The following is a 24229-nucleotide window of genomic DNA, read 5'->3' as shown; positions in this document are numbered from 1 at the left end:
GTATTTCCTGCCAAATTCGATCCAATTGTCGAACGAGGTCATCAACATTCCGTGCCAGATGCAATCGCCTTCCCATCATATCCCAGACATGCTCGATGGGAGAGAGATCTGGTGATCTGGCAGGCCAAGGAAGAGTTTGACAAGCTTGCAGACAGTTTATAGCAACACGTGCCGTATGTGGTCTGGCATTGTCCTGCTGAAAAACCAGCTCAGGGCGCTGCAAAAGAAACGGTAGCAAAACAGGTCTTGGGATGTCGTCGACGTATCGCTGTGCAGTAAGTGTACCTCCAATGACGACCAAAGGGGTCCGGCTGTCAAAGGACAAAGGAAATGGCACCCCCGACCATAATGCCTTGTTGAGGGCCGGTGTGGCGTGCAGTAGTGAGGGCAGGATCCCCCCTCTACCCTGTGCACAGTTGGAAGCAGGATTCGTCGCTAAAGACTATGCGTCCCCAGTCGGCATCATTCCAGCCAGATCTGTTCAAAACATTCATGCATACGAAACTTCAGAGCAATTGGATGATTGCTTTTTGGTGCGTCAATTTTTTTGTTATAGAGTGTAGTTTAACCTTGTAATCATAGTTATTGACAGTGTTCTAGACAACTTGGGAGGGGAGTTCCTCAGTTAGATTGTCAGTAATGAAATAGCTGAAGAATGGAGGAGAACGAATGAAAATAATTTTCAGGCCGATCAGGGTCATCATTGTGTTTTAGGGAATTATCATTGGTCTTTAGTGAATGTAATTTCTTTTTGCATAAAAAATCTTTAAAACTCATAACAGTAAATACTTCAATAAATAATTCCACACAATCTTATCACAAATAATATTTATATTAAATCACATGAAGGTAAATAATTGGTAGCAAACGATCTACAAAACAAACATTCAGCAACACTTTTCAATAAATAATTAATTAATAAATAAAAATTATTTTATCATCCTTGCATGACATATCCATGTACTTTTTATTTCTTTCTCATTTTTAAGAAATTGACGAAGACAACTGTTCCTTTTTCTAGCAATGTCGTAATACCAATAATTACGACAATATTATTTTGTAAAGTTTTTAAGGTTGCACAGTTCAAACCTTCAAACATGTTTATGAAATTGCGTGTCCTCCATCAATCACTCTTGAGTTCTAGGGCCCATACATGTTGTGGCCATCCTGTTCTTCCTTTAGATTTTCTGTCTTTATTTTGCCCAGGTTCAAGATTAGCCTAAAATTGATTGAAAAGAAAAATATTACAAGAAAAATAAGTGTTCACAAGATTTTATATATAATGTGAATTCTTAGAGAGTGTGGGGGCGGAGTTATCGACCATGCCAACCGTCATCTATCAAAATGTACCTCTTGATTGAATCAAGTTAGCATGTCTTATATACTAGTGAATTGATGATTAATTTTCGTAGTGGTAGTTACGCTACAATACTCCCCACCAGAATTTTATCAGGGATAGAATTCGATGAACGAATCTCACTAGTTGCTGTACTTGTGAAAGACCGAGAGAGCTTTGTTTAGTGCTGAATGTGAGAGGTGTATTAACATCACGTCGTAGCGTTCGTTGTTGCTTCTGTGTTGTATTTTGCAGTCACAAGTAGCAAGTCAACTGTACAATGCGGACTATCCATCGAAGTAGGCGTTAGCATCAAGTTATTTGGCGAAGTGGGCGTTACTGTGTGTACAAATTACGTCCGGGTCCCCAATGTGGGGGCGGAGTTATCGACCATGCCAACCGTCATCTATCAAAAGGTACCTCTTGATTGAATTAATTTAGCATGTCTAATATACCAGTGAATTGATGTTTAATTTTCGTAGTGGTAGTTACGCCACAAGAGTAATCGTATTGAAAGTAAATCTATAAAAATTAAGCAAAATAAAGTAGACAAGATCTAAATTTTGCTAAACATTGAATATCTTACGCGTGACAAATTCAAATGTATGTTTGCAAAAAATTTTTAAACACTATAAATGCAACAATCCCTATAAACTGAAGTGGTAAAATATTACTTGATCAGAAACTATACAAATTGGATTGGACATGTTTCAAGTGCTACCCAGTAATTCCCTATTTCCCCTCCAAGACGAGTAGAATTGCATTTTGCACGTCCCTCTCAGCCACTGTGGCTTTTCTAGTTTTGTTTCTCTTCTTTATTTTTCCATCCTTTTCGGTGCCGAGATGGACTGATCGTAATGACACGGTTCTCACTAGAACACCGAGGTCAAGTATTACTGGTTTCGGCCAGTAAGCAAGCTGATCAAAGTGGGTGACGACTTTGATCAGCCTGCGTAGGGACCGAGAGTGCGCTATTGATTCTTGTTAAACTGTTCTACCGGAAAGTGCTTGACTTCACTTGCAGATCGTCTGGCTACTAAAGCAAAGGAGCCATCCCCTCTTTAGAGGATCAAAATTGCGAAAGCATGTCTTCAGATCATCCTCTCCTCAGGAATATTTCCCAGACCGTCGCCAGTAACCCAATGTGCAGCTCTAGAGCGACGTAAATTAAGTACCTACCTACCTACCATCTTTTTCGTTGGCAACTTTACGTTTTATATTTCAAATCACTTTTGTTTCTTTTCATTCATGTCTGACGAAACTTTAAAAGGGCCGTCTATTTTTGAGCGCTTGAGACATGTCAACCGTTATTTTAAATTTCTATATTTTTGAAGTGAATGAAGTTTATAATCAAGTAATAACTAACCCAGTTGCTAAATAAAAATAAACGTGAACCGAACCACTAAGCCGGGATAGCCTGGTCGGTAGGGAACTGGGTCCATGTCCGAGAGTTAGTGGGTTCGAACCCCGGAGGTCGAAGACTCCTCGTGTTGTAAAATGGTGACTGATGCACGTTAAATCTGTCGAGTCGCAAAGTCCTCCATGTTCCCATAAACAAATCAATACCTCTGGGGGGACTGAATTGGAGATTGATCGTTCTCTGATTCAGGTCAAAATTACGATTTGTAGATGAATGAATGGGTCTGCCCTATAAACGGGCGTGACGTATGGGTGTGGCAGAAGTTAAATTCTTGCCCATAGATGGCGCCACTGGAAAACAAGAACATCGCACCCCTCTGCCTTAACAGGCATACGACAACAGCAACAACAACACTGAGTCACTTTGTAATACTAAGAATGTGTATATAAGTTAATGGTTTCTATTGTAATGCATTTATAATGAAATAGTAGATAACTTGTTAAAAATAAAAATATTAAGTTTTGTTATAACCTAGGTCTTCCTCGCTTTGTAAGTTTTTAGAATTATCAAAGAAAAAAAATAGAGAATTCAGGTTCCGATTTTTTTTTAAAGTACAAATCTGTAATCTAAAGTGGAGTTTCACGATACATAAAAAGCTCCGAAATCACCCACTTAACACTTTGCCGACCGATAATTGAGATTTCCCCATTTGGCAATAGTTTGTAGTCGTTAAAAAAATGCGCAATGACTTGTTGATATTCAGGTCTAGTTATTCAGCCGGCAAAGTGTTAAATAAACAATTTTGAAATTCGTATCAGAAATGAAGCTGAAAACTGTACACAATGGGAGTCGTAAATTAATATGAAAGCTAAAAAAAGAAAAACGTTAATTAAAAGTTTATGAAACATTAACTTGAAAGGCAGATTAAAAGTACTAAAACCTATAGTTTGTAGTCGTTAAAAAAATGCGCAATGACTTGTTGATACTCTGGTCTAGTTATTCAGCCGGCAAAGTGTTCAAAAAACAATTTTGAAATTCGTATCAGAAATGATTGTTGTTGTTGTTGTTCATTTACGTCGCACTAGAGCTACACAATGGGCTATTGGCGACGGNTGAGATAGGCTGTTTTGGAACGAATCATTGAGAGTCGTAAATTAATATGAAAGCTAAAAAAAGAAAAGCGTTAGTTAAAAGTTTACGAAACATTAACTTGAAAGGCAGATTAAAAGTACTAAAACCTGTTTTGTTGCCGGAAGAAGCAGTGAGAAGTTGAAAAGCGATTATTAGAAACAACTTCAACATTTTTTATTCATTTGTACTTTAAATTTTAATTTGTTAGTATGTTGATAAATATCTCGTTTGTATGTTAATTACTCTTGAATATAAATTGTGACACCATGCGTAACCTATATTTTTATGAGATAAATATCTTCAACGAGAGTCAATTTTTAATATGGTGCTATAAGTTTTGCATTAGCGTCATAACTTAAAAAAAAGGCAGTCAAATCAAGAGAAACTCTAAAGTATACTTAAGGATACTAAAGAAATTAATTTCAAAACTTATTACGAAACCTAATATTTTTTGTCATAATTGTTTTTAAGAGTGATAGTGCCATAGATCATATACTGGAGTTGTAACTTCTTTTTAAAAAATGGCAGTCAAGTGTAGGATTATATAAGAGAAATCGTGTTATAATTTTTATACAAATGACAGTTAATAAGCGATTTAAAAATATTAGCACAGCGAAGCTCACATTTTTAAGACATAAACATTTCCTACGAAGAGCAATCTTTTAATGTGTGCCTTAAACTTCGCATTCGATATGTATTTTTTTTCAAACAGCAGTGAAGTAAAAAAGTGAATAGAAGGATGTGTGGCTGAACATTTAGCTTTATATTGGACACTTCAGAAATCCCAAAACGTATATTTTTATGACAATGTTTTTTTTATTTAATCTTTAAAATGGTTTTATACACTCTGCTTTGATTTGTGAACTTCTTAAAGGAAACGTTGGCTAAACTTTTAAAGTTAAATTTTTTAACTTTAATAGCTTATCCAATGTTTTTTAGAGAAAATAATTTCTCTAAGTTGCACCCCGATATTTTTCATATATATGACACTTTTTATTTATCATGTTAGCTGAAGACATCAAGTAACTTCATAACTGTAGTCGGAAGTTACTTCCTTAACAACATTTACTTCATAAGGATTTAAAAAAGAAATACATACATATTTAAACAACTTTTATGTGTTAAAAAATAGCCGAGAAAAATTCTACTTTGATACAGAGTATAGTTTTCATTTAATTATTACTTATTTCTTATAAAAAACACAAAAAACTCTTTTCCAAATTTTTGCCTTGAATTTATCGATATTTATTTGAATTACAAGCATAAATATGAAATTATCATAACAATATACGACCACAAATTCTATGAATTACATAACTTCTTCCGAAAATATTCGAAGCAGTTACCATGTGCCTAGATATTAAGCGTGCCGGTGCAGCTGGGTAAATATTCTGACGAAGTTATTTAATGTGAAGAAAGAAAGGGAGGAATGCATTCGGATATTTCCCCGCAATCAGTTTTGCGGGAAAGTTCTTACTGTTATTTCTTAGTAATAAAAAACTTCTAATTGAACATTTATGGTATATAAAGTGATCTTATATATTATATGGAAACTTAGGGTGAACTTAGCTACCAATTGAAATATTAAATTTTTAATGATAATATTTTTGCTCGAAATATTAAATTTTCCCAGTTTTCTGGCTATTTCTAGCAAAGGGGAGGAATTCTACAGAACAATATACAGGATTTTAAGTAATGACTGCTTTTAATATACATTTTTATAATCCTTTTCAAAAATGGACGTGAAGAATTAATCGATGAAAAAACTATAGAAATATGTCGAATTAATAGTGAAGAAGACAGAATTATAAAAACACAACCATTTTGATTTCAGAGTATTAATGTAAAGGTTGTTTTTACTTACTTGCCTCTTACTTGCGTTATACAAGTAACATGTTTTGATATTTTTAGTTCTTTCGTCCCCAGTAGTAATTCGTTTAACTTCAATAATTTTTGATTTTTTTTTCCTCACTCAAATATTAATTGCAACACTTAGTGTGTACACTTTTTTTTCGTCATTTTTTACAAGACTCTTAAAAATATATGTTGTAAATGGTGATCGGAACACCTTGTATAATAAAAAAGATCGTGGTTTGTTTTAATACATTTGGTAAAATAATATGTGGTAATTTAGATTTTTAAAAACTTTTTACAATAAAACTTAGAGAACCTTTACGTGAAGAATTTAAATGCTCGTCGGCTTAAACCTTAAAATTAGGTTTAAATTGACGAAAACAGTTGGGAAAATTTAAAAAATTTATTTTTAGGCGAATGTTTTTCTAAAATTTTTAAAAACTAGAAGACTTACAATATTAAGTTACATGCCCAAATATGCTTATTGTGTAATTATTGTATAACTTGAGCAAAAAACAAAAACTCTAAAATACGTTTCGTGAAATTTACCATATTTGGGCGATGAGGATGATCGAGTTATGGTTTTGAAAATTATTGATAAGTAGAGATATCAGTGATAAGCAAATTTGCTTGGGAGTTAGTCGGAAAAAAAAGGAAAATTTAGTGGACCAATATATTTCAAAACTTTAAAAGACAAGTATAACAATGCAAATATTAATGCGTTGAATGAAACTGCATTTTCTTAAAATCAGGCTCGAATTCTGATGCTTTCATTCTGAGATACCTCAAAGGGAAACATACACTTATAATGCATTAACTGGTATATTGTGCACAGGATGTATAATAAATGCATGTTTTTAGTGATGTAAAGATGAAAAATCAAAACGTGTTTGATTGACTGGATATATTAGAGATGGGGTTGGAGGGTGATTATTAGAAATACTTCCAAGTTCAAGTAATCAAATTGGTTTGATTTATTTTTTGTTTGCTTTACAATTGCTTTTTTGTGTGTGGAGGATAGGAAAAAATGAGCTGAGTCACATGCATAGTACTTTTCAGTAACGAAGAAACACTGCTACGCAATAATCTGAACTATACTTAATATTATTTTATTTTATATAGTTGTACTGTATAGTTTGTTAATGAAGAAAACATAAAGTTTGGCAATTCAAACCTTGCCTTTTCCTATTTCCCTCAAAAGTTAGGGTTATGTACTTTAGGAGTAAATTTTTTTTAAATTCGTAACTTATGAATTGTGTCTTTTTTGAATGAACCTTTTAAGAATCAGCTTTCTTTGATTGCACAATCTCAGAAATAAATTTTTTTTAAAAGGAGGACCTAATCTGGACCTGGTAGGCTTAAATTAGATTATGGTAGGTTATGCCTGGTTAGAATAGATAGTTTTAGGTTACGTAATAGAATAGGTAAGGGACTGAAGGAAAAATACGGTGATACAGTGAAGAAAAAACCTTAAAAATTTTTTCGGGTCTAATTTCCTTCCGTTTTTTTTTTTTTTTTTTTTTTTTTTTTTTTTTTTTTTTTTTTTTNCTGACCTAAGTAACTCTGGAAAAGAGTATTTTTTTTTTTTTTTTTTCCTTCTTTTTTTTACAAAAGGAACAATCAAACGCGTTTATGTGACTTGAGTTAAACAATGCAGAGTATCATGGGAACCTTGGCCGAAGAATACCTAAGGTGTTCTTTGTTCGCCAAGATGGGAACTTGAGCAAGCTCTGAGATAGGCTGTTTTGGAACGAATCATTTAAAGTTGTTGACTTCTTTTAAAATAAATTTCAGTTTTCGAGTATAATTTCGAGTATAATTAATTCAGTTTTCGAGTATTTCGGAATTTAATTTTTGGAACTTTTGAGCGACAACATTTTGTCAAAATGATCAATCCGTACTCAATGCCTTCAACACAGTTTTTGATATTTTTGCCACTTAATAATTCTTTTTTATTCCACGCTTCCTCGTATTAAGGGTGTATTTATCAATAATTATGCAAAATCCTGCAAAATTATTTAATTATAACTATGAATTAATATCGGCAAATGTCATCAAGTTTTCGCTTTACTGATCAATCATTACTGTCTTTTTTTCTTTCGTTTTTCTTCTTTTTGTTAAATTCATAATTTAAAAATAAATCTTATGTATTATTTAGGATTATAATTTATTTTAATTAAATTTTTTTTTTTTACTTTCATTGCCAAACAATGTGAAATATTCCTTTAACAACTATTTCTCAAGAATACTTTCCATTTAAGTTGAGGAAAAATAATCAGATTTATACAATATTATAAATTTTTCAATTAAATAATTAGATGGAAACAAGGATGAGTGAAAGAAGGGCAAAGTGAAATTTCTCGTTAACAACGGATAAAGCTGCAAAATATTGAAATTTCTTGAACATTTCATTAGCGCAAACATTAACTTGGGAATATTTTTAAAATTTAGCTGCTAATATTGACTTATGTAACTTTATATATTTTTTAAAACTGTTCTTATAATTCCTTATGAAGCCCGGTGGCCGAGTGGTAGTGCTCCCTATTCCAGGGTTCTATCCTCGGACCAAGGAAGGTTGACACAACCTTTCATCCCTTCGATAAAATGAGTATGCTTGGAGACTAAGCACTGGAGGTTCCGCCAAAACAAGAAAAGAGGTAAAGCCACAAATAGAGTAAAACGGAGACAGAGGCACTGAGCCATAACCATCTAGAAGAGAGGTTATGACCTTTCTAGATGGTTATGACTGAGCTCCAATTCGGAGTGAAGAGAAAAATATACTATGTATATAAGCACATCCGCTAATATGCACATCCGAAATTAAGCTATCCGCTTTCTATTTAAAATGATTTATTATGAGTTAGCTTAAGAGACACAATCTATTACAATTTTAGTGGTTCATATTATCATCAAAATTAAGTAGAACAAATTTTATCCCACCGCTCATGAAATGGTTAAGCAAGTTGCCTAGATTAGACCACGTTTAACTTGCCATGGTTTAAATGCCTAACTTGTCATGGTTTAAATGCTAACTATGCACGAGCAGCAAATCTATTGAGATAAGATAAATATGGATAAAATGAGGCATCGTGAACACTGCTTGAAAAAGCGACTTATCGATGGTTAATTATTATTAAAACAATGTGGTTTTAGAACCATAATTCCAATTTAAGAAATTATCTCAGATAAGCTTTCATTGAATCAACCCTGATTAAGTGAAATCTTTTTCCAGATAAACTTTCATGGAATCAACCTTCATCAAGTGACATTTTTTCTCCAATGCCAATTCATTCATCATTTGTAGGCCACTCGGCAGATTTGTTAGCCACTCTTTCAGGGACGCCGTAATCGGTAGGTCAGCTTTGATCCCACAGTAAAGACAGATAGTACAGAGAATGAAAGAACATCCATGCTTTGTCTGGGATTTAAACTCAGAACCTTTCTGATGTGAGATCAGCTCCCTGACCACTACATAGTCCAGTCGGCTGATTAAGTGATATCTAAGCTAAAAAAAAAAAAGAGAGATACAAAAACTCTATCGAAATCTACCGAATCACTAGTGGATTTAAAATCATCAAAACCTGTTAGATTAACGGCTGAAGAAGGTCAAAGCAACGGTCAATCAAAAATAAATTCTTTCAATTATTTGGTTTAAATCTCGCTTTAGTCAGCAGTGATTCCTCAGATTTTCAAAAGTTTTTTTTCTAAAATTAAATTGCAAACTAAATTTGATACATAATTTTAACTTCATTCATTCCTCACAAGGAATCTAAAAATATTTAGTAAGAACTGTGTTTACGGAGCATCTTATTTAGTTTTCTAATAATACATCAAAAAATAAATGAATAAATTTTAACTAACAGCAACTCGGACAATTTTGACAGATTTATTCATCATTTTTATTGGTTGATCCTAAAGAGCATTACATGAGTACTTGTTCTTTTTGAAAGTTAAATTTCGTAAATTATGAGAAAAATTTATCCCGAGTCCAAAACTCATAAATAATGCAGATCATAAAATATAATCAGTTTTATACATTTATGGGTTATTTTTAGTATAAAAATTTCTTTACTTATAGACATTTTTTTTCATTATTTTATGTTCTGAAGAATTCGATATTTCATTCAATTTGTATAATTTAGAGGTTTCGAAAACCAGTGGTACAACTACGAAAAATGGTTTATAAAATTAAACCGTTAGTACGATTCAAATATTATACTAAGCATTTGTATGAAAAAGTTTCTTACCTCATTTAAAACAAACTGCAAAACTGTTATTTTAGTAAAGAAATATTTTTTTTTCTCTCGTCTTTAAAAATGTTGAAGGTTCTAAAAAAGAATTAGGTTCGTTCCACTGAAAGGTTTAGGAAAATTTAGAAAATTTTGATTCCAATAATGGCTATTGATTTATAGTTAAAAAAAATTCAGTAAATGAATAATCATTGATTAATAATTTTTAAGTGTTTGAATATGGGATGTAATTTCTGCTAAAATTCAATTTATTTTATATTTTATTTTACATAAATGAGAAAATGCTTTTAATAATAATTTTATTAATTGTTATTAAAAATTATTATTTTAAATGTTTTTAATAATAATTTTGAGAAAATGTTTTTAATAATAATTTTACTTTTTTAACACGCTTTGCGAAATAACTGCCTTCACGAAGGTTTTCGTTTAAAGGTTAAATAAAATTTTAAAATTCACAGTCGATACTTATTGTTTAGTGAAAATATATAAAAACGCAAGAAAAATACACGTTCAGAGCTTTTGGAGAGGAGTAAATAAATTTGAGTAAATAAATAAAATGTATATATTTCTGGTTGCACATCATTACAGTAAAGTTTACATTTTACCCATTGCATGAAATTAAAAAAATACTACAAAAATTAAAAATAAAAAATGTATGAAAGTATATTTTTTTATTATAAAGGGAAAGGATTTTTTTCTTCTCTTTTGTTTGTACTGTATCAGTGATATGCTATATTTTATTCTTTTAAAATGTTGCAAACTAAGTTCATTATACGAAAGTGTAGTATCAACAACATTTCAATAAGAAAAAATTACTTTTTCGTTTGTTCGTGCAGCTGTTTCATATAATATTCAAAACCTTTCTCTTATATTTTGCTACTTCAATTTTTCATGACATTGGTAATGCATTTAATTTTATATTTATCAAGATTGCTTTCTTTTTAGCTTTTGATATTAATTTTTCGTTAAAAAAAACAAACATTTTGAAATATTTTAAGCTGGAGGGCTGTCGTTCAAATATTACAATTCTGGGCACCTTTCTTCTTTTCAGCTATAGTAATTTAATTTTAAGAATCTTATTGTTAAATTTAAATAAAAAATGTAATCTAGTATAAACAAAATGTACGCTCTAATTAATTTTTTAAAGTTTTAAAACTCCTCGAAGAAAATTTTCTCCAATCATTTATTATCCAAAATGTAGTTTTTATTTTAAGTCTGAAATTTTTCCTACTAGTAACTTTTTCCAAATTTTTTGTTACTTCTTTCTTTTGTTTTAAGAAAAATTTGAAAGTGGATTTTAGGGTCTTTCGTAAGCATTGCTAGTACCTCTCCTTTCTCCTTGTCCATAAAAATAAGCAAATCACAAAACCCTTCCCCCTTTAATTGCTTATGAATGATTTGAACAACTGGGAGTTCAAGTGATTATTTTCATGTGTCAACATACGAATATTTCACAGAAATTGATTTTAAATAGGGATGTAGTACAGGGTGCTTTTACTGCCCTTTGTATATATTTTAAATATCCTTTTCTAAAAAGATAACAAAAATGTCTGCACAGTGGGGTTCGCAAATTTACATTTAAGCGAGAAAAAATAAAAATTCTATCAAAATTTGTCGAATTACTATTGAGAAAGGCGGTGCAGGAAAGCCAAAGACAAAATGAATTCGTACAATGTTCATGAATCTAACATTCCTTTGACAGACGTTGTTTTCAAAACACCATCTCTAAAGAAACGACGTGGCAATTTTTTTTTCGAAAACTGCAAAACCATGTTATGTACAGTGTGAAAAAAAATGGACTACCCTGAATAACTTTTGATCTAATGATCCGATCTTAATGGTTTAAGGGGTTGATCTCAATTGTGTTAATTAAGTCGAACGATATTTTAAATTAAGAAGAGAGAAATTCGAATTCGTTAAAATAAAGGTATGCTTATTCAGAGAAAGAGCGTTTTTGTGTCTGATTTCGATACTTTAAATATTGTTTCCACTAATTAATTAGCCTCTTGAGGTCACCCCTTTGAACCATTAAGATTGGAGTCCTATACCTAGAGCGTGAAGATCCGATCAAAAGTTATTCAGGATAGTCCGTTTATTCTCTTTTTTTTCTTTCTATTACTTTTGCTAATAATTGTCCACTAAAATTTTGTAACGAGAATCTTATAGTAATTTCCTTGAGTAAAAGTAATAAATAAAATTTTTTCAACTGTTCTCAAGTTAACTTTTGGATATTTTACACCTGGCAGAGGTGAACGTAATGTTAGCGATGTTCAAATAAACGAGTTTTCAAAATCTGTTGAAACACTAATGAAGAAGACGGGTCGAAAACATCAAAACTAATTTCATTGCTGGTGTAATTTAAAAAAGTTTATAATAGTCGTTTTCTACTGTCTTCAATAGTGATTTGCTAGATTTTGATAACTTTTTGTTTTTTCCTGGTTTAAAAAGTAATTTGCAAACGCTAAAGTGTATACTTTTTTTTCTTCATTTTAACAAGGATTCTGAAAATGTATATAATGGACGGTCTTTACGGAACCCCTTGTTTAAAAAGGATCGAAATAAATTATTTTTATAATAGAAAGTGTTGGTGACTTATTTCTTAAAAATTATTAGATTTTTTCAAAAAACTAAATAAGTTTTTATTAAAAAAAATGTATTTTTAACTGAGTGATATTTGTTTGGGCGTAAAAACAGGCCTGAGCGAATTGAAAAATGTTTAAGCGAATTGAAAAATCTTTGTGCCTAATTATAAAATTCGTTTATCCAAAGAAAATTTTATTCAAAGTATAACATTTAGTAAATATTTATTATTTAATTTAATAATATATTAAACATTTTTTAATTGTAAGGTAAACGATTTTTTACATAATTTTAAAGAATGCAATTTTAACTCACAAAATCGAAAATTTGAGCAAAATTGGTTCAACATTTCCTAAGAAATCGAATTTTAAAAATTCAATTTCTCAAGAACTATTCGACTAATTTTGCTTTATGCCATAACAAATTGTACTCTTTAAAATGATTTAAAAAATTGCATACTTTGCATTTCAGAATCAGTTTGACTACTATTAAATAAAATTATAAAAAATAATAAATATTTGCTGAAAATTACTTTTTGCATGGAACTATCTTCGGATAAACAAATTTTATAATTTCTCGAAAATTTTAATTATCGAGGTATGGTGAAATAAGCAAAAAGTAAAATTAACATTAAGGGGCCTAAACTTGGGACAACGCTGAATAAACTATAGGGATCATATTTTCCAGATTGCGGCTACAACATATATTTTGTGGGTCAGAAATCCGAATCCTTAGAAAAAAAAGATATGTTTGTTCAAAGAAAATACATTTTTGTGTCTAATTTCGGAACTTAAAATATCGTCTGGCACATTTAAAGTCACCTCCTTAAGCCATTAAGATTGAGTCCTAGAAATGTGAAGATCCGATCATTAGATTAAAAGTTATTCAGGGTGGTTCGCTTTTTAATTTTGCGGAATGTACGTTAAAATGTCATGATATAAGGAAAGAAAACATGTGAGAGAAAACATACTTTTATGGAATATTATCTTCCTTGATGCTGGAGTTTACTTAGGAAATTGCTAGAAACGTTTAAAATTTCCACGATATTCAAATCGGATTTTTTTCATTAGCTATAAAAAATTACTTAAAATTTTTTCTGCGCATGCGCTGTAGGAAAGAATTACTTTAAATGCTCATAGCTTGCGTAATCTTAAACAAATTTTTTCAAGTTAATAATTTTGTTATTAATTGAAAATTGCTCCAAAAATTTGCTTAATTTTGTTGAATATTTTTAAACATACATAATAAATATAATACTACTACGAGGGTTGCTATTTATATTTCTGGCCTTGGCAACAGTAAGTGTTGCTAGGCGACCGCAGACGATTTTAATCGAAAGTTTAATATTTTTAAACATAAATTCAGCAGACGATTTACCATTATAGCTTCATTTGTGTTGTTGACAGTAAATTGAAAAGTTCTTCTCTTTCAAAAAATGGAATTGAATCGTGAACATTTTCGTGCCATTATTTTTCATAACTTTCGACGTGGATTGTCAAGACAAGAGTGCTTCGATGAACTTAATTCTTTATTCAGCGATAAAGCGCCATCCTACAGCACTGTAAAAAATTGGTATAACGAATTTAATCGTGGTCGATGTTCGATCCAGGACGAATCCCGTGCAGGTCGTCCAAAATCCGTTGTTGTGCCAGAAAAGATCGATGCTGTGCGTGAACTGATAAAGCAAGATCGTCATGTGACATACCGTGAGATAGAGGCGTCTTTGGACATTAGTATGACTAGCATCAATAAAATATTGCATGAACATTTGAGCGTAAAAAAAATTTGTTCGCGTTGGATCCCGCATAATCTGACAAACGCTCAAAAAAAGGCTCGTGTCGATTGGTGCAAGGAAATGTTGGAAAAATACGTTCAAGGTACATCAAAGGCTGTGTATAACATCTACACAGGTGACGAATCATGGATCTATGCATATGAGCCGGAAACAAAACAGCAATCAACTGTATGGGTCTTCCAAGACGAGGCAAAACCAACAAAAGTTGTTCGAGGAAGAAGCACATCGAAACAAATGATTGCCTGTTTCTTCGGCATTAACGGTCATGTGGCAACAGTGGCGTTAGAGCAACGCAGGACGGTCAATTCTGAATGGTACACGACCATTTGTTTGCCAGAAGTCATCGGAGAAATTCGAAAAAAGCAGAAGAACAGGCGAATCATTCTTCATCATGACAATGCGAGCTCTCACACATCGACTCAAACAAAGGCATTTCTGACGGAGCGAAAGATCGAACTGATGGGTCATCCGCCGTACAGCCCTGATTTGGCACCCAATGACTTCTTCTTATTCCCACACATCAAAAATAAATTACGTGGACAACGATTTTCGACCCCCGAAGAAGCGGTTGATGCATTCAAAACGCATGTTTTGGAGTTACCTCAATCGGACTGGAAAAAGTGCTTTGAAAATTGGTTCAAACGCATGCAAAAGTGTATTGATCATCATGGAGAATATTTTGAAAAACAATAAAACCAATTTCGATTCTACATATTTGTTTTTTCATTATTGGGCCAGAAATATAAATAGCAACCCTCGTAATAATAAAAACGTAAGACAAATAAATAAATAAATAAATCTATAAAAATGTCCATATCTCCATAAATATTTGAGCCAAATTTACGAAACTTAATGCAATTATTGCAAATAACAACCAAAGTAATCAATGCAAGTTACACGCTTGTTGCAACATTTCCTGGTATAGGGTGTTTAAAAAGACTTGTTTTAGTTCGTAATTTATTGCTCGTCCCTCAAACCTCTGAAAGTTTTAAAATTCATTAATAAGTAGGAAAAATTGTATGATCTAAACACCTCTAAAATTATCAAATAATACTCCAATTATTACTAGAGAAAATTAAAAAAAATGTCAAAAGCTGAAAGTGTTTGTTCCATTATTGTAGGGTAGTGTAGGTAAAACTTAAACAAAGATATTGTTTATAAATCCTTCTCTTGATAATTAATTATTTGCTTGGGTTCAGACTTCTATAACTGCTTTAATTGTGCGTTCAAAACCTGTGTATGGCAGGGAAGTCCTAAAAATGGTATTTATTTAGTTTTTTTCCCTTCCACCATCGATATCTTATCTCCGATATGGACATTTCTAAGGATTAGAAGTTAAAAGCACTCTATGGACAGCCACAGATAGTGCAGGCCATCCAAAGCAATGGATTAAGATGGCTTGGCTATATCTGGAGAGGTCCAGAAAACAATGCAGTACGAATAGCCACCTTAAAAAATCCTTCTGGATCTCGAGCCAGAGGAAGACCTCCAACTAGATGGCTCGATGACACTACTAAAGATCTCAAAGTAATAAAGATTAATAACTGGAAAAAAGTCGCCATGGATAAGAGACGTTGGCGGCTACGCGTGGTTGAGGCAGCCAAGGCCTGTTAGGGGCTGTCGTGCTGAAGAAGAAGTTAAAAGTAATTCTGCAGTCAATCTACGAGTTCTGGGTAAACTTAAACATTCCAGATTAGTGTTTGGTTACCTCAAAATCACGAAAAAGTTTTCCAGAATAACTTTTGTTTCTTGCTGTTATAATTCTTTTAGTACCAAGTTTGAGTATGCGGTTTTTAGGGCTTGATAGTTTAACAATAATGTACCTCCGGGATACTCTAAGAAATTATTCCCTTCAATAACAGGGTCGACTATTTCTTTTAGTTGTGATGAAAGGTGTCAAAAATTTTAAAAAAATTTCTAGATCATCTTTAAAGGAAGTTAAATACTAATTTTAAACCATATAAGACCATTAACTCAAACTATAAACACTGTCAGATATTACTCGTAGAAATGCATATATAGCCTTAATATTTTGTTAGCTCTTGTTAAGCATAGAACACTCACCATTTGTTACAATCAATGAAATATTATACATCTAGCGATGATCGGAGCTCAAGCCAATGACTGTTTGTAAGTCAAAAGAGACGAAGATTAGTTGTAAAACCATTTCATTTTTAGCTTATACATTTTTAGCTACCAAGACTGATTAATAATTATAGTCCAGCATAGGAAACAGTCTTATATATGCTTTATATCCTTTAATAAGTCTTGGTAGCTGGGGTTCCTTATTTTTTCAAATATAAGCAAGATATAAAATGGTTTTCTTACGAGATTTTTCTCTATTTTACGGAGCACCAACAGTTCTAGTCTTTGATGCTATCGCAATTTATATCCAACACGCACATTTTAAGATAGAAAGTGAGTTGGATCTTTTAATACTGCTCAATAGAATATTCATCACATTTTTCAAGCATTTTACTAATGGTACCAGAATGTGACGTTGGTTTAGTTGTTAAGCAAAAATGAGGATGTCCAGTTGTTGTTGTCTAAAAATTAAAAAAGTGCTTAAAAATTAAAAATGTACCCCCTATGGGATAATGATGATGAATATTTTAAAATTGCCATGAAGCCATACGTGATTCAACTTAGAACTAGCACTCGTTTTTATATTTGTATAGTACAGTGCGCAAAATTAAAAACGAACCACCCTGAATAACTTTTGTTCTAATGATCTGATCTTTACGTTCTATGTTCTTAATGGTTCGAGGGGGTGGCCTCAAATATGCTAATCAATAAGTGCACACGATATTTTAAGTTACGGAATCAGACGCAAAAACTTATTTTCCTTGAATAAACATGCCTTTTTTTCGACAGATATAGTTTTCTGATCCTCGAAATATGGCCACAATATGGGAAATATGATCTCAATAGTTTAGTCAAGAAAGCGGTCCTTTTAAACCATATTTCGAGAACTTTTTAGGAGAATTGTAAAGTGTTTGCACACAGTTATAAAATTCGTTTATCCAAAGATAATTCCATGCAAAATATACATTTTAGTAGATATCTATTATTTTTTCTTATTTTGTTTAATGATAGTCGAAAATTTATGAAAAAGATAGGTATCATTTTTTAAATATATTTTTTAAGAATGTTACTTTACCTGGAATAATACAAAATTTGAGTGAAATCGGTTAAATAGTTCCTGAGAAATCGAATTTTGAAAAAGTTGTATTTTTAAAAGTCGATATTTCATGAACTATTCGAGAGATTTCGCTCAAATTTTGTATTTTTGCTCTTAAAATGAAAAAAATAAATAATGTGAAAATTATTACACCTTACAAAATTTTATTATTAAATAAAATAATAAAAAGTAATAAAATCATGCGTGCAACAATACTAACTAAAAGTTATATTTTGCATTAAGTTATCTTTGAATAAACGAATTTATAATTGTGCTCAAAAACTTTTCAATTCGTTTAAAAAGTTCTCGAAATATATTGCAAAACGCAAAAAGTAAAATTTGCATTAAGTGGTTCGAACTTTGAACCGAACCCGTTCTCTTGACCAAACTATTGGGACCATATTTCCCAGATAGATTGCGGTTACCGCTAGATTTTGGGAGTCCGAAAAAAGGTATGTTTATTCAGAGAAAGTACGTTTTTGTGTCTGATTTCGTAACTTAAAATATCATCTGCACTTGTTAAGTAACATATTTGATTTCCCCCTCGAACCTTTAAGATGGAGTTCTGGAACGTAAAAATCCGATCATTAGATCAAAAGTTATTTAGGGTGGTCCGTTTTTTTTCTCCGCATTGTACGTATTTTGACACGAGGAATTATATTATGCACGCGTGCATATTCTAACAAATACTCATTGTGTAATAACTAGAAAAAAACATGAAACTCATAAAATTAATGATGATAATATTACACTAAAAAATTGATTGTATTTACTGCTACTTTTCAGTCATAGAAGTAAAAATATATTGAGAATAAGAATTGGAAATCGCAGATAATACTTTCCGAGATAAAGGACCATCATCTCAAAGATGCAAGTGTCCGAAACCCATTAGAGTCGATATTACCCGGTTATAAAAAGAGAACTTTTTAATGAACAGGAGGATTTTTCGGTCATGAATTTAAACTGTCATTTATATTGTTTAATCTTGCATTAAGTTGTGTGAAACTTCTTTATTTTTTAACACCCCAAGAAAGAGAAGATATCTGAAAACTAGCACACATTCCTGGAAGACGAGATATTTCGTACATAACATGCGAAGAATCCTGAACTACGAAATATCTCTTCACTGAAACAAAAGGAGCATTGATGAATGTGAGATAGATACGGTACTAAGCAAATAATCCTAAGTAACGAGATATCTCGTCTAATGTCTAAATGACTAGATATTTACATAGCTAACAGAAGACAAGGTATCTAGTACATAATGAACAATCCTAGACAACGATATCTAGTCTCCAATTCATGAAAGACGAAATATCAAATATTTAGTGAACAATTTAGAATTGCTATATTTATCATCACTTGCTCATAGTGCCAATTGCTGGAAAATTCGAAACCTCGTTCATATTCTGGAGCAAAGGATAGAGGACATTGCTTAGGAGACATAGCGTACATAGAGAACATTGCTTAGCGTACAGTTGAAAGCGCTTAGTGAACAAATTATTCCTACAACTGCATGTAACGTACATTTATAGAAAACGAGATATCTTGCCTATATCAATGATAAATAAATTAAATTAATTAATTCTAAATGGATAATTCAGAAAAGAATGGAATAAAACTTACTATTTCTCGCTTTCTTCTTTCTTCTCTAGACTCATATTTCTTACAAAGTTCAGCTTTGAATCCCCCATGCGGTCCAGAATGTGGGTCTTCCTGGGCCAACAAATCCATGAGATAGGCGATATAACTCGTCGCTAATTTCAAAATTTTGATCTTACTAAGCTTTGTGTCTTGTGGTACGTGTGGAATGCACTCACGCAATTCTGCGAAGGCATTGTTGATCGAAAGAGTTCGTCTTCTTTCTTTTCTGTTCGCCGTGACGCGTTTTTTGTATCCCCTTTCGGGTCTCAGTTCACTTCCAACACAAAATTCTTTGTTTTGAATGGGTGATATAAACTCAATTGATGTATCCGGACTATAATTGCTGAAGGACCAACCTAAATATGAAGAATCTGAAGGAGATTGTTGAGATGCCGATGCAATGTCGTAACGATTGCCGTAATAATGCTGAGGATAGGCCGTTGTGTCTGAGCTGCGAAAGAGTTGTTGATAATTTCCCACTAGGCTCATGCTGTATGACAAGTACAGGATTCGGATGGGTTCTGGTTTGTCTCATGTAATGCGAAAGATTGACTCCTCCCTCAAAAAAGGCGGAGCTTAGTGGTCCATAGTTGCTTACCAAAGGAGGAGAAACTCATGAAGGTATCTGAGTAGGGGATCAAGCAACCATTTTTGTAATTAGATTTAGAAATGCGTCGAAGTCTGTATTTGCACAGAAGATATCTATCACGGGATGTTACGATGTTTCTCTCTGAAATTTAATTAGTTCGTAAGGGATATATTTTTCCGCCATTGGAAAAACCATGATTAAGATCGAGCGTAGGTGATAAAAAAATTTCATCAGATCAATTCTAAATTAATCAGATTGTGGCGACATGTAATTAATTAACCAAAATAAACTCAAAATATGAATTTGAAAAATTCATTCCAGAATTTTTCTTACTAATCATCGATTGAACGCATTCAGCAAAAAAATAAAAGTAGTAACTATGTTCGTTTTACGATTCTCGTTTATAACTATTTTCAAACTAAAACTATTTATTCAAATATATATATATATATATAGATATAAATATATATATATATATNTAGCTACTTCCAATATATAATTTTACATTTTATATATATATATATATATATATATATTTATAAAATTGACCAAAACGAATTTATTATTAATGTTGTGATGATGTGAATTTGTGAAAATTTTCATTTGAATTAAAAATTTATATTGCGTGCATCCACGAACGAATGCATTAAATAAAGTACTTTAATGTATTTCAATTATACGTACTCTCCGGCTAAAAGTGTTTTTCCCCTTTAAATTGAAAAAAAATCAAGATGATCCAAGTGAACTTAGAAATAAATGTTGCAAAAATGCAAATTATTCATAATTTTAACTTTAAATCCAGCATTCATCTTACATGTATCTGTCATTGAAGCATCCAGTAAAGAAATAAAAATAACTACATTCGTAATCTCAGGTTAAAACTATGTCTTCTTAAATTTAAAAAAAAAAAAATTGTCAAAAAGACTTTAATATAAATATTTCAAAAATGAGAATTTTCTTTTAAAAATTTCAACTTGACCCGAGGTGGCTCAGGGTAAAGTGCTTGCTTTCCATTGTGGTGACGGGTTCGAATACCAGCGATGGCTGGTCGATACGAATTCTGCACCCGGCTGGCACCAACCACAGTGATAAACAAAAAGTGAAATTAACATTAAGGGGTCCAAACTAATACGAAATAAAAATTTCATTACGCTCAATTCTTAATTACTCTCAATTTATTTATTACAATCAATCAAAAATATTCTACACAGTTAATAGTTGCATATACAGTTAAAGTTCTGAATTAATAATAAGTAAACTTTGTAATTGAGTCAATTTCTTCTGATTTCTCTTAATGAAAATTAACAACTGAAAGCGAATTCTGTATTTAAGTCATAGACTGATAGAACACACAATATGCTTGTATGGAACACTCATTTTATTATAAATTCACAAATAGTCAGAGAAGGAGCTTAATGTATAAAATTAAACAAAAAAGCACAGAATAAAAACATATTTTTTTAATTTTTTGACAGATTTGGTATTCTGACCCTTGAACTATATGGGGGGCGGGGGTCCCACAATCTGGAAAATATTGTCCCAATAAATTATACAGTAGAGTGATTAAAAGTTTGGAACACTTTCTCTTTTTGCGTATTTCGCATTATCTCGAAAAATTGAAAAGTGAATCAAAAAGATTTTTGCACACAATTATAAAGTTCGTTTATTCGAATATAATTATTTGTAGAATAATAATTATTACGATATATTTTATCTAATGAAGGGAATTTAAATTGTAAGGTATTACATTGTTAAATATGTAATTTTAAATGAAAAAATACAAAATTTAATTGAAATTGATGGAATAGTTTTGGAGAAATCAAGTTTCAAATATACAGCTTCTTATAATTTATTAACACAGAAACTATTCTATCTAATTACATATTTAACAATGTGATACCTGACAATTTAAATTCCCTTCATTAGATAAAATATATCGCAATAATTATTATTTTACTTGGAATTATATTCGAATAAAGGAATTTTATGTGCAAAGACCTTTTTTATTCACTTATCAATTTCTCAAAGTATAGCGAAATACTCAAAAAGTAAAAGTAGTCCAAACTTTTAATCACTTTCTTGTATAATTTATTGATACAAATCTGTCAAAATTTTTTTTAAAAAAAGTGCTTTTTTGTGTCTGATTTCATAACTTTAAATATCGTCAGCATTAATTAACTTATTTAAGGTTAAGTTCCCAAACTATTGAGATTGAGTATGTGAAAATGCAATCATTAGATCAGATCAAAAGTTATTCTGAGCTTTCACTTTTTTGTTTTGTTTATAGTATGTCAAATTTGGCCATTTTAACACGATCCGGAGTAGAGCACCCGACTCCTCTTAAAAACAAATCATTCATTTCGTCTAAAATAAAATTTAACTCTTATTACATTACAAAATATGTCTACTTTTTCCACATTAATTTTGAAACTCAGAAAATTGTTCCGTTGACAAGCATACTTATTTGGCAATTGAAATAATCTATTTATAATCAATTAATTAAAGTGACTTACCCTATGATTAAAAAAAATCCCATAATGTTTCAACAACATTTGCAATAATCTATATAAAGGAAGGGGGAATTCAAGTTAAACTAACTTATTGTTACGTTTCATGTCAGTCGTTAAATCTTTGAAGAATCTCTTGGGGCTAAAGGGGGTTCTTGTTTCCTTTTCTAGTCTCGTTGCATTATTAAAACTTAAAAAAGATGAATACTTTTAAAGTCAAACTAAGTCTCTTTGGAAAAAAAAAGAAAAAGAAAAACATACTGAGTCGCGCTGTTTCAATCTGTTTAAATTTTAAATGTTCAATTTTCCAGTTTACCTAAAAAATTAGTAACTGATCTCCTAATCATGTAATTGGTTTAAAGAAAATGTCAAGGAATCTCTCTTTTATTAGCCCTCCCACTTCTTTGTAACAGAAGTCGCCTTTAAGAAGGGCAATTTAAAAGTGTCAAGCATATATCTTATTAAAAATAATTTATCTCTGAAAAAGGAAAAAAGTTTATAGGGTGGCAATTAGTGGTTCCCAAGATGTTTCAAAGATGAAAAGGATGCTTTGACATGTCAGTGTAGTAAATCAATTTGTTACACTAGTTTACACAAAGCTTCTTCCCAGCTCCAGTTTCGTATTTCAGACCTCAGCTATCCACCGACGTTTCATCTATGCTATAGATTACGTAGGTGGTCCGTTAGGAAAAAGCATTGGTCATTTTGTGATGGGATACTGGCAATACACAACTTTCTTCTTCGTGAGATTGAAATAAATAGAATACAATAGCAATTTAGCTTAAACCATGATCTTGTGTAAGAGCTTATAATTGAATAAAAAAGTGCTAAAAATATTTCCAGAAAAGTACATATTTTTTTAATTTTTTTCTTATTGGAGCTTTGTGGTGCCCCCATATATACACATATATATATATATATATATATATATATATATGTGTGTGTGTGTGTGTGATAAAACAATCACGAATGAGATAAATTTTTGGGGATGTATTTTTAACAGAAAAAGTCATAAAACGTTTTGCTAAACAAGAAAAGAAAAGCAATTTTTTTAACTATGAATTTGAATTGGTTTGGATTTCTGAGATGAAAGATACAACATTAAAAATAATGCAAGAAAAATTATCTTAAATATTGTTTACAGATTATCATGATTAAAATAAATATATTAATAAGACTCTAAACTGCAAAAAAAAAGAAAGAAGAGAAAATAAAAGCGAAAAGTTCAAGAATATTAAAGCAATTTTACGCTTAGCGTTTTTCTCATCTTGTTCCGGTTCAACTTACATGGTTTTAAAAATCGAAATTGTTGTGTTTAAAAAGGAAAATAAAGTTATTCAGTTGATTGACAGCACTAGTATTCATATTTTGAAAAAATGATTAATTATAATAATTGTGGTGGGAATAATTTTATGCACATTTTATTTAATATATTTACCTTTTTATTATTTACGAGAAAAGAAACAGACAAGATGAGATATTTAGGCTTTCTTGGATAGCATGGTCCATTTTGGTAACCATTAAAATTTCATATACATTTACACAAAGAAATGAAAAAGGCAACGCATAGAACTCTTATTTCCTTCCTCTATGAACAGTATTTATAGTTTCAGTATTAAAATTTTAAAAAACTAATGCTTTTAATTCAGAAAAAAATGTTTGTTAAAAATACCAAATTATGAAAATGTTAATTACCACAAAATAATTACTTTAAAAATCCCATATTATTTTGATAAAATAAATAAAATTACATGAAGTACGCATAAAACACTCGTACAATAAATTAGGTAAGTTTAACAAATTATCCCATTCTTGAAAAAAATATTTTTATTAGTTTTTATTACTGAGCGTAATAAAATCATATAAAATTTTTATGGAACTTTTGCATTTAAAATATTCCTTCATTCTTTTAATTAATTAAAATGCTAGTTAATGTTAATTTTTTATATTAGGACACAATTAATAAATATTTATATAAATTTTTTTATTGAATTATCTGTAA

The 24229-nt window shown here is 31.0% G+C and overlaps 1 protein-coding gene across 1 annotated transcript; it reads right to left on the bottom strand.

Moving 5' to 3' along the window:
- Positions 1-813: 813 nt before the first annotated feature.
- LOC107446652 (heart- and neural crest derivatives-expressed protein 2) lies at positions 814-19656 on the bottom strand. The gene is made up of 2 exons (XM_016061345.3): positions 19114-19656; positions 814-1219 (listed from the first exon to the last, which is right to left on the bottom strand). Exons 1-2 carry the CDS (start codon positions 19618-19620, stop codon positions 1124-1126), a joined length of 603 nt encoding a protein of 200 aa, XP_015916831.1. The 5' UTR covers positions 19621-19656; the 3' UTR covers positions 814-1123.
- Positions 19657-24229: the final 4573 nt, after the last annotated feature.

The sequence above is a fragment of the Parasteatoda tepidariorum genome, chromosome X1 (assembly GCF_043381705.1).
Source record: "Parasteatoda tepidariorum isolate YZ-2023 chromosome X1, CAS_Ptep_4.0, whole genome shotgun sequence".
NCBI lineage: Eukaryota > Metazoa > Arthropoda > Arachnida > Araneae > Theridiidae > Parasteatoda > Parasteatoda tepidariorum.
The sequence above is the reverse complement of the archived record's forward strand: the minus strand, read 5'-3'. Positions and strand labels throughout refer to the sequence as shown.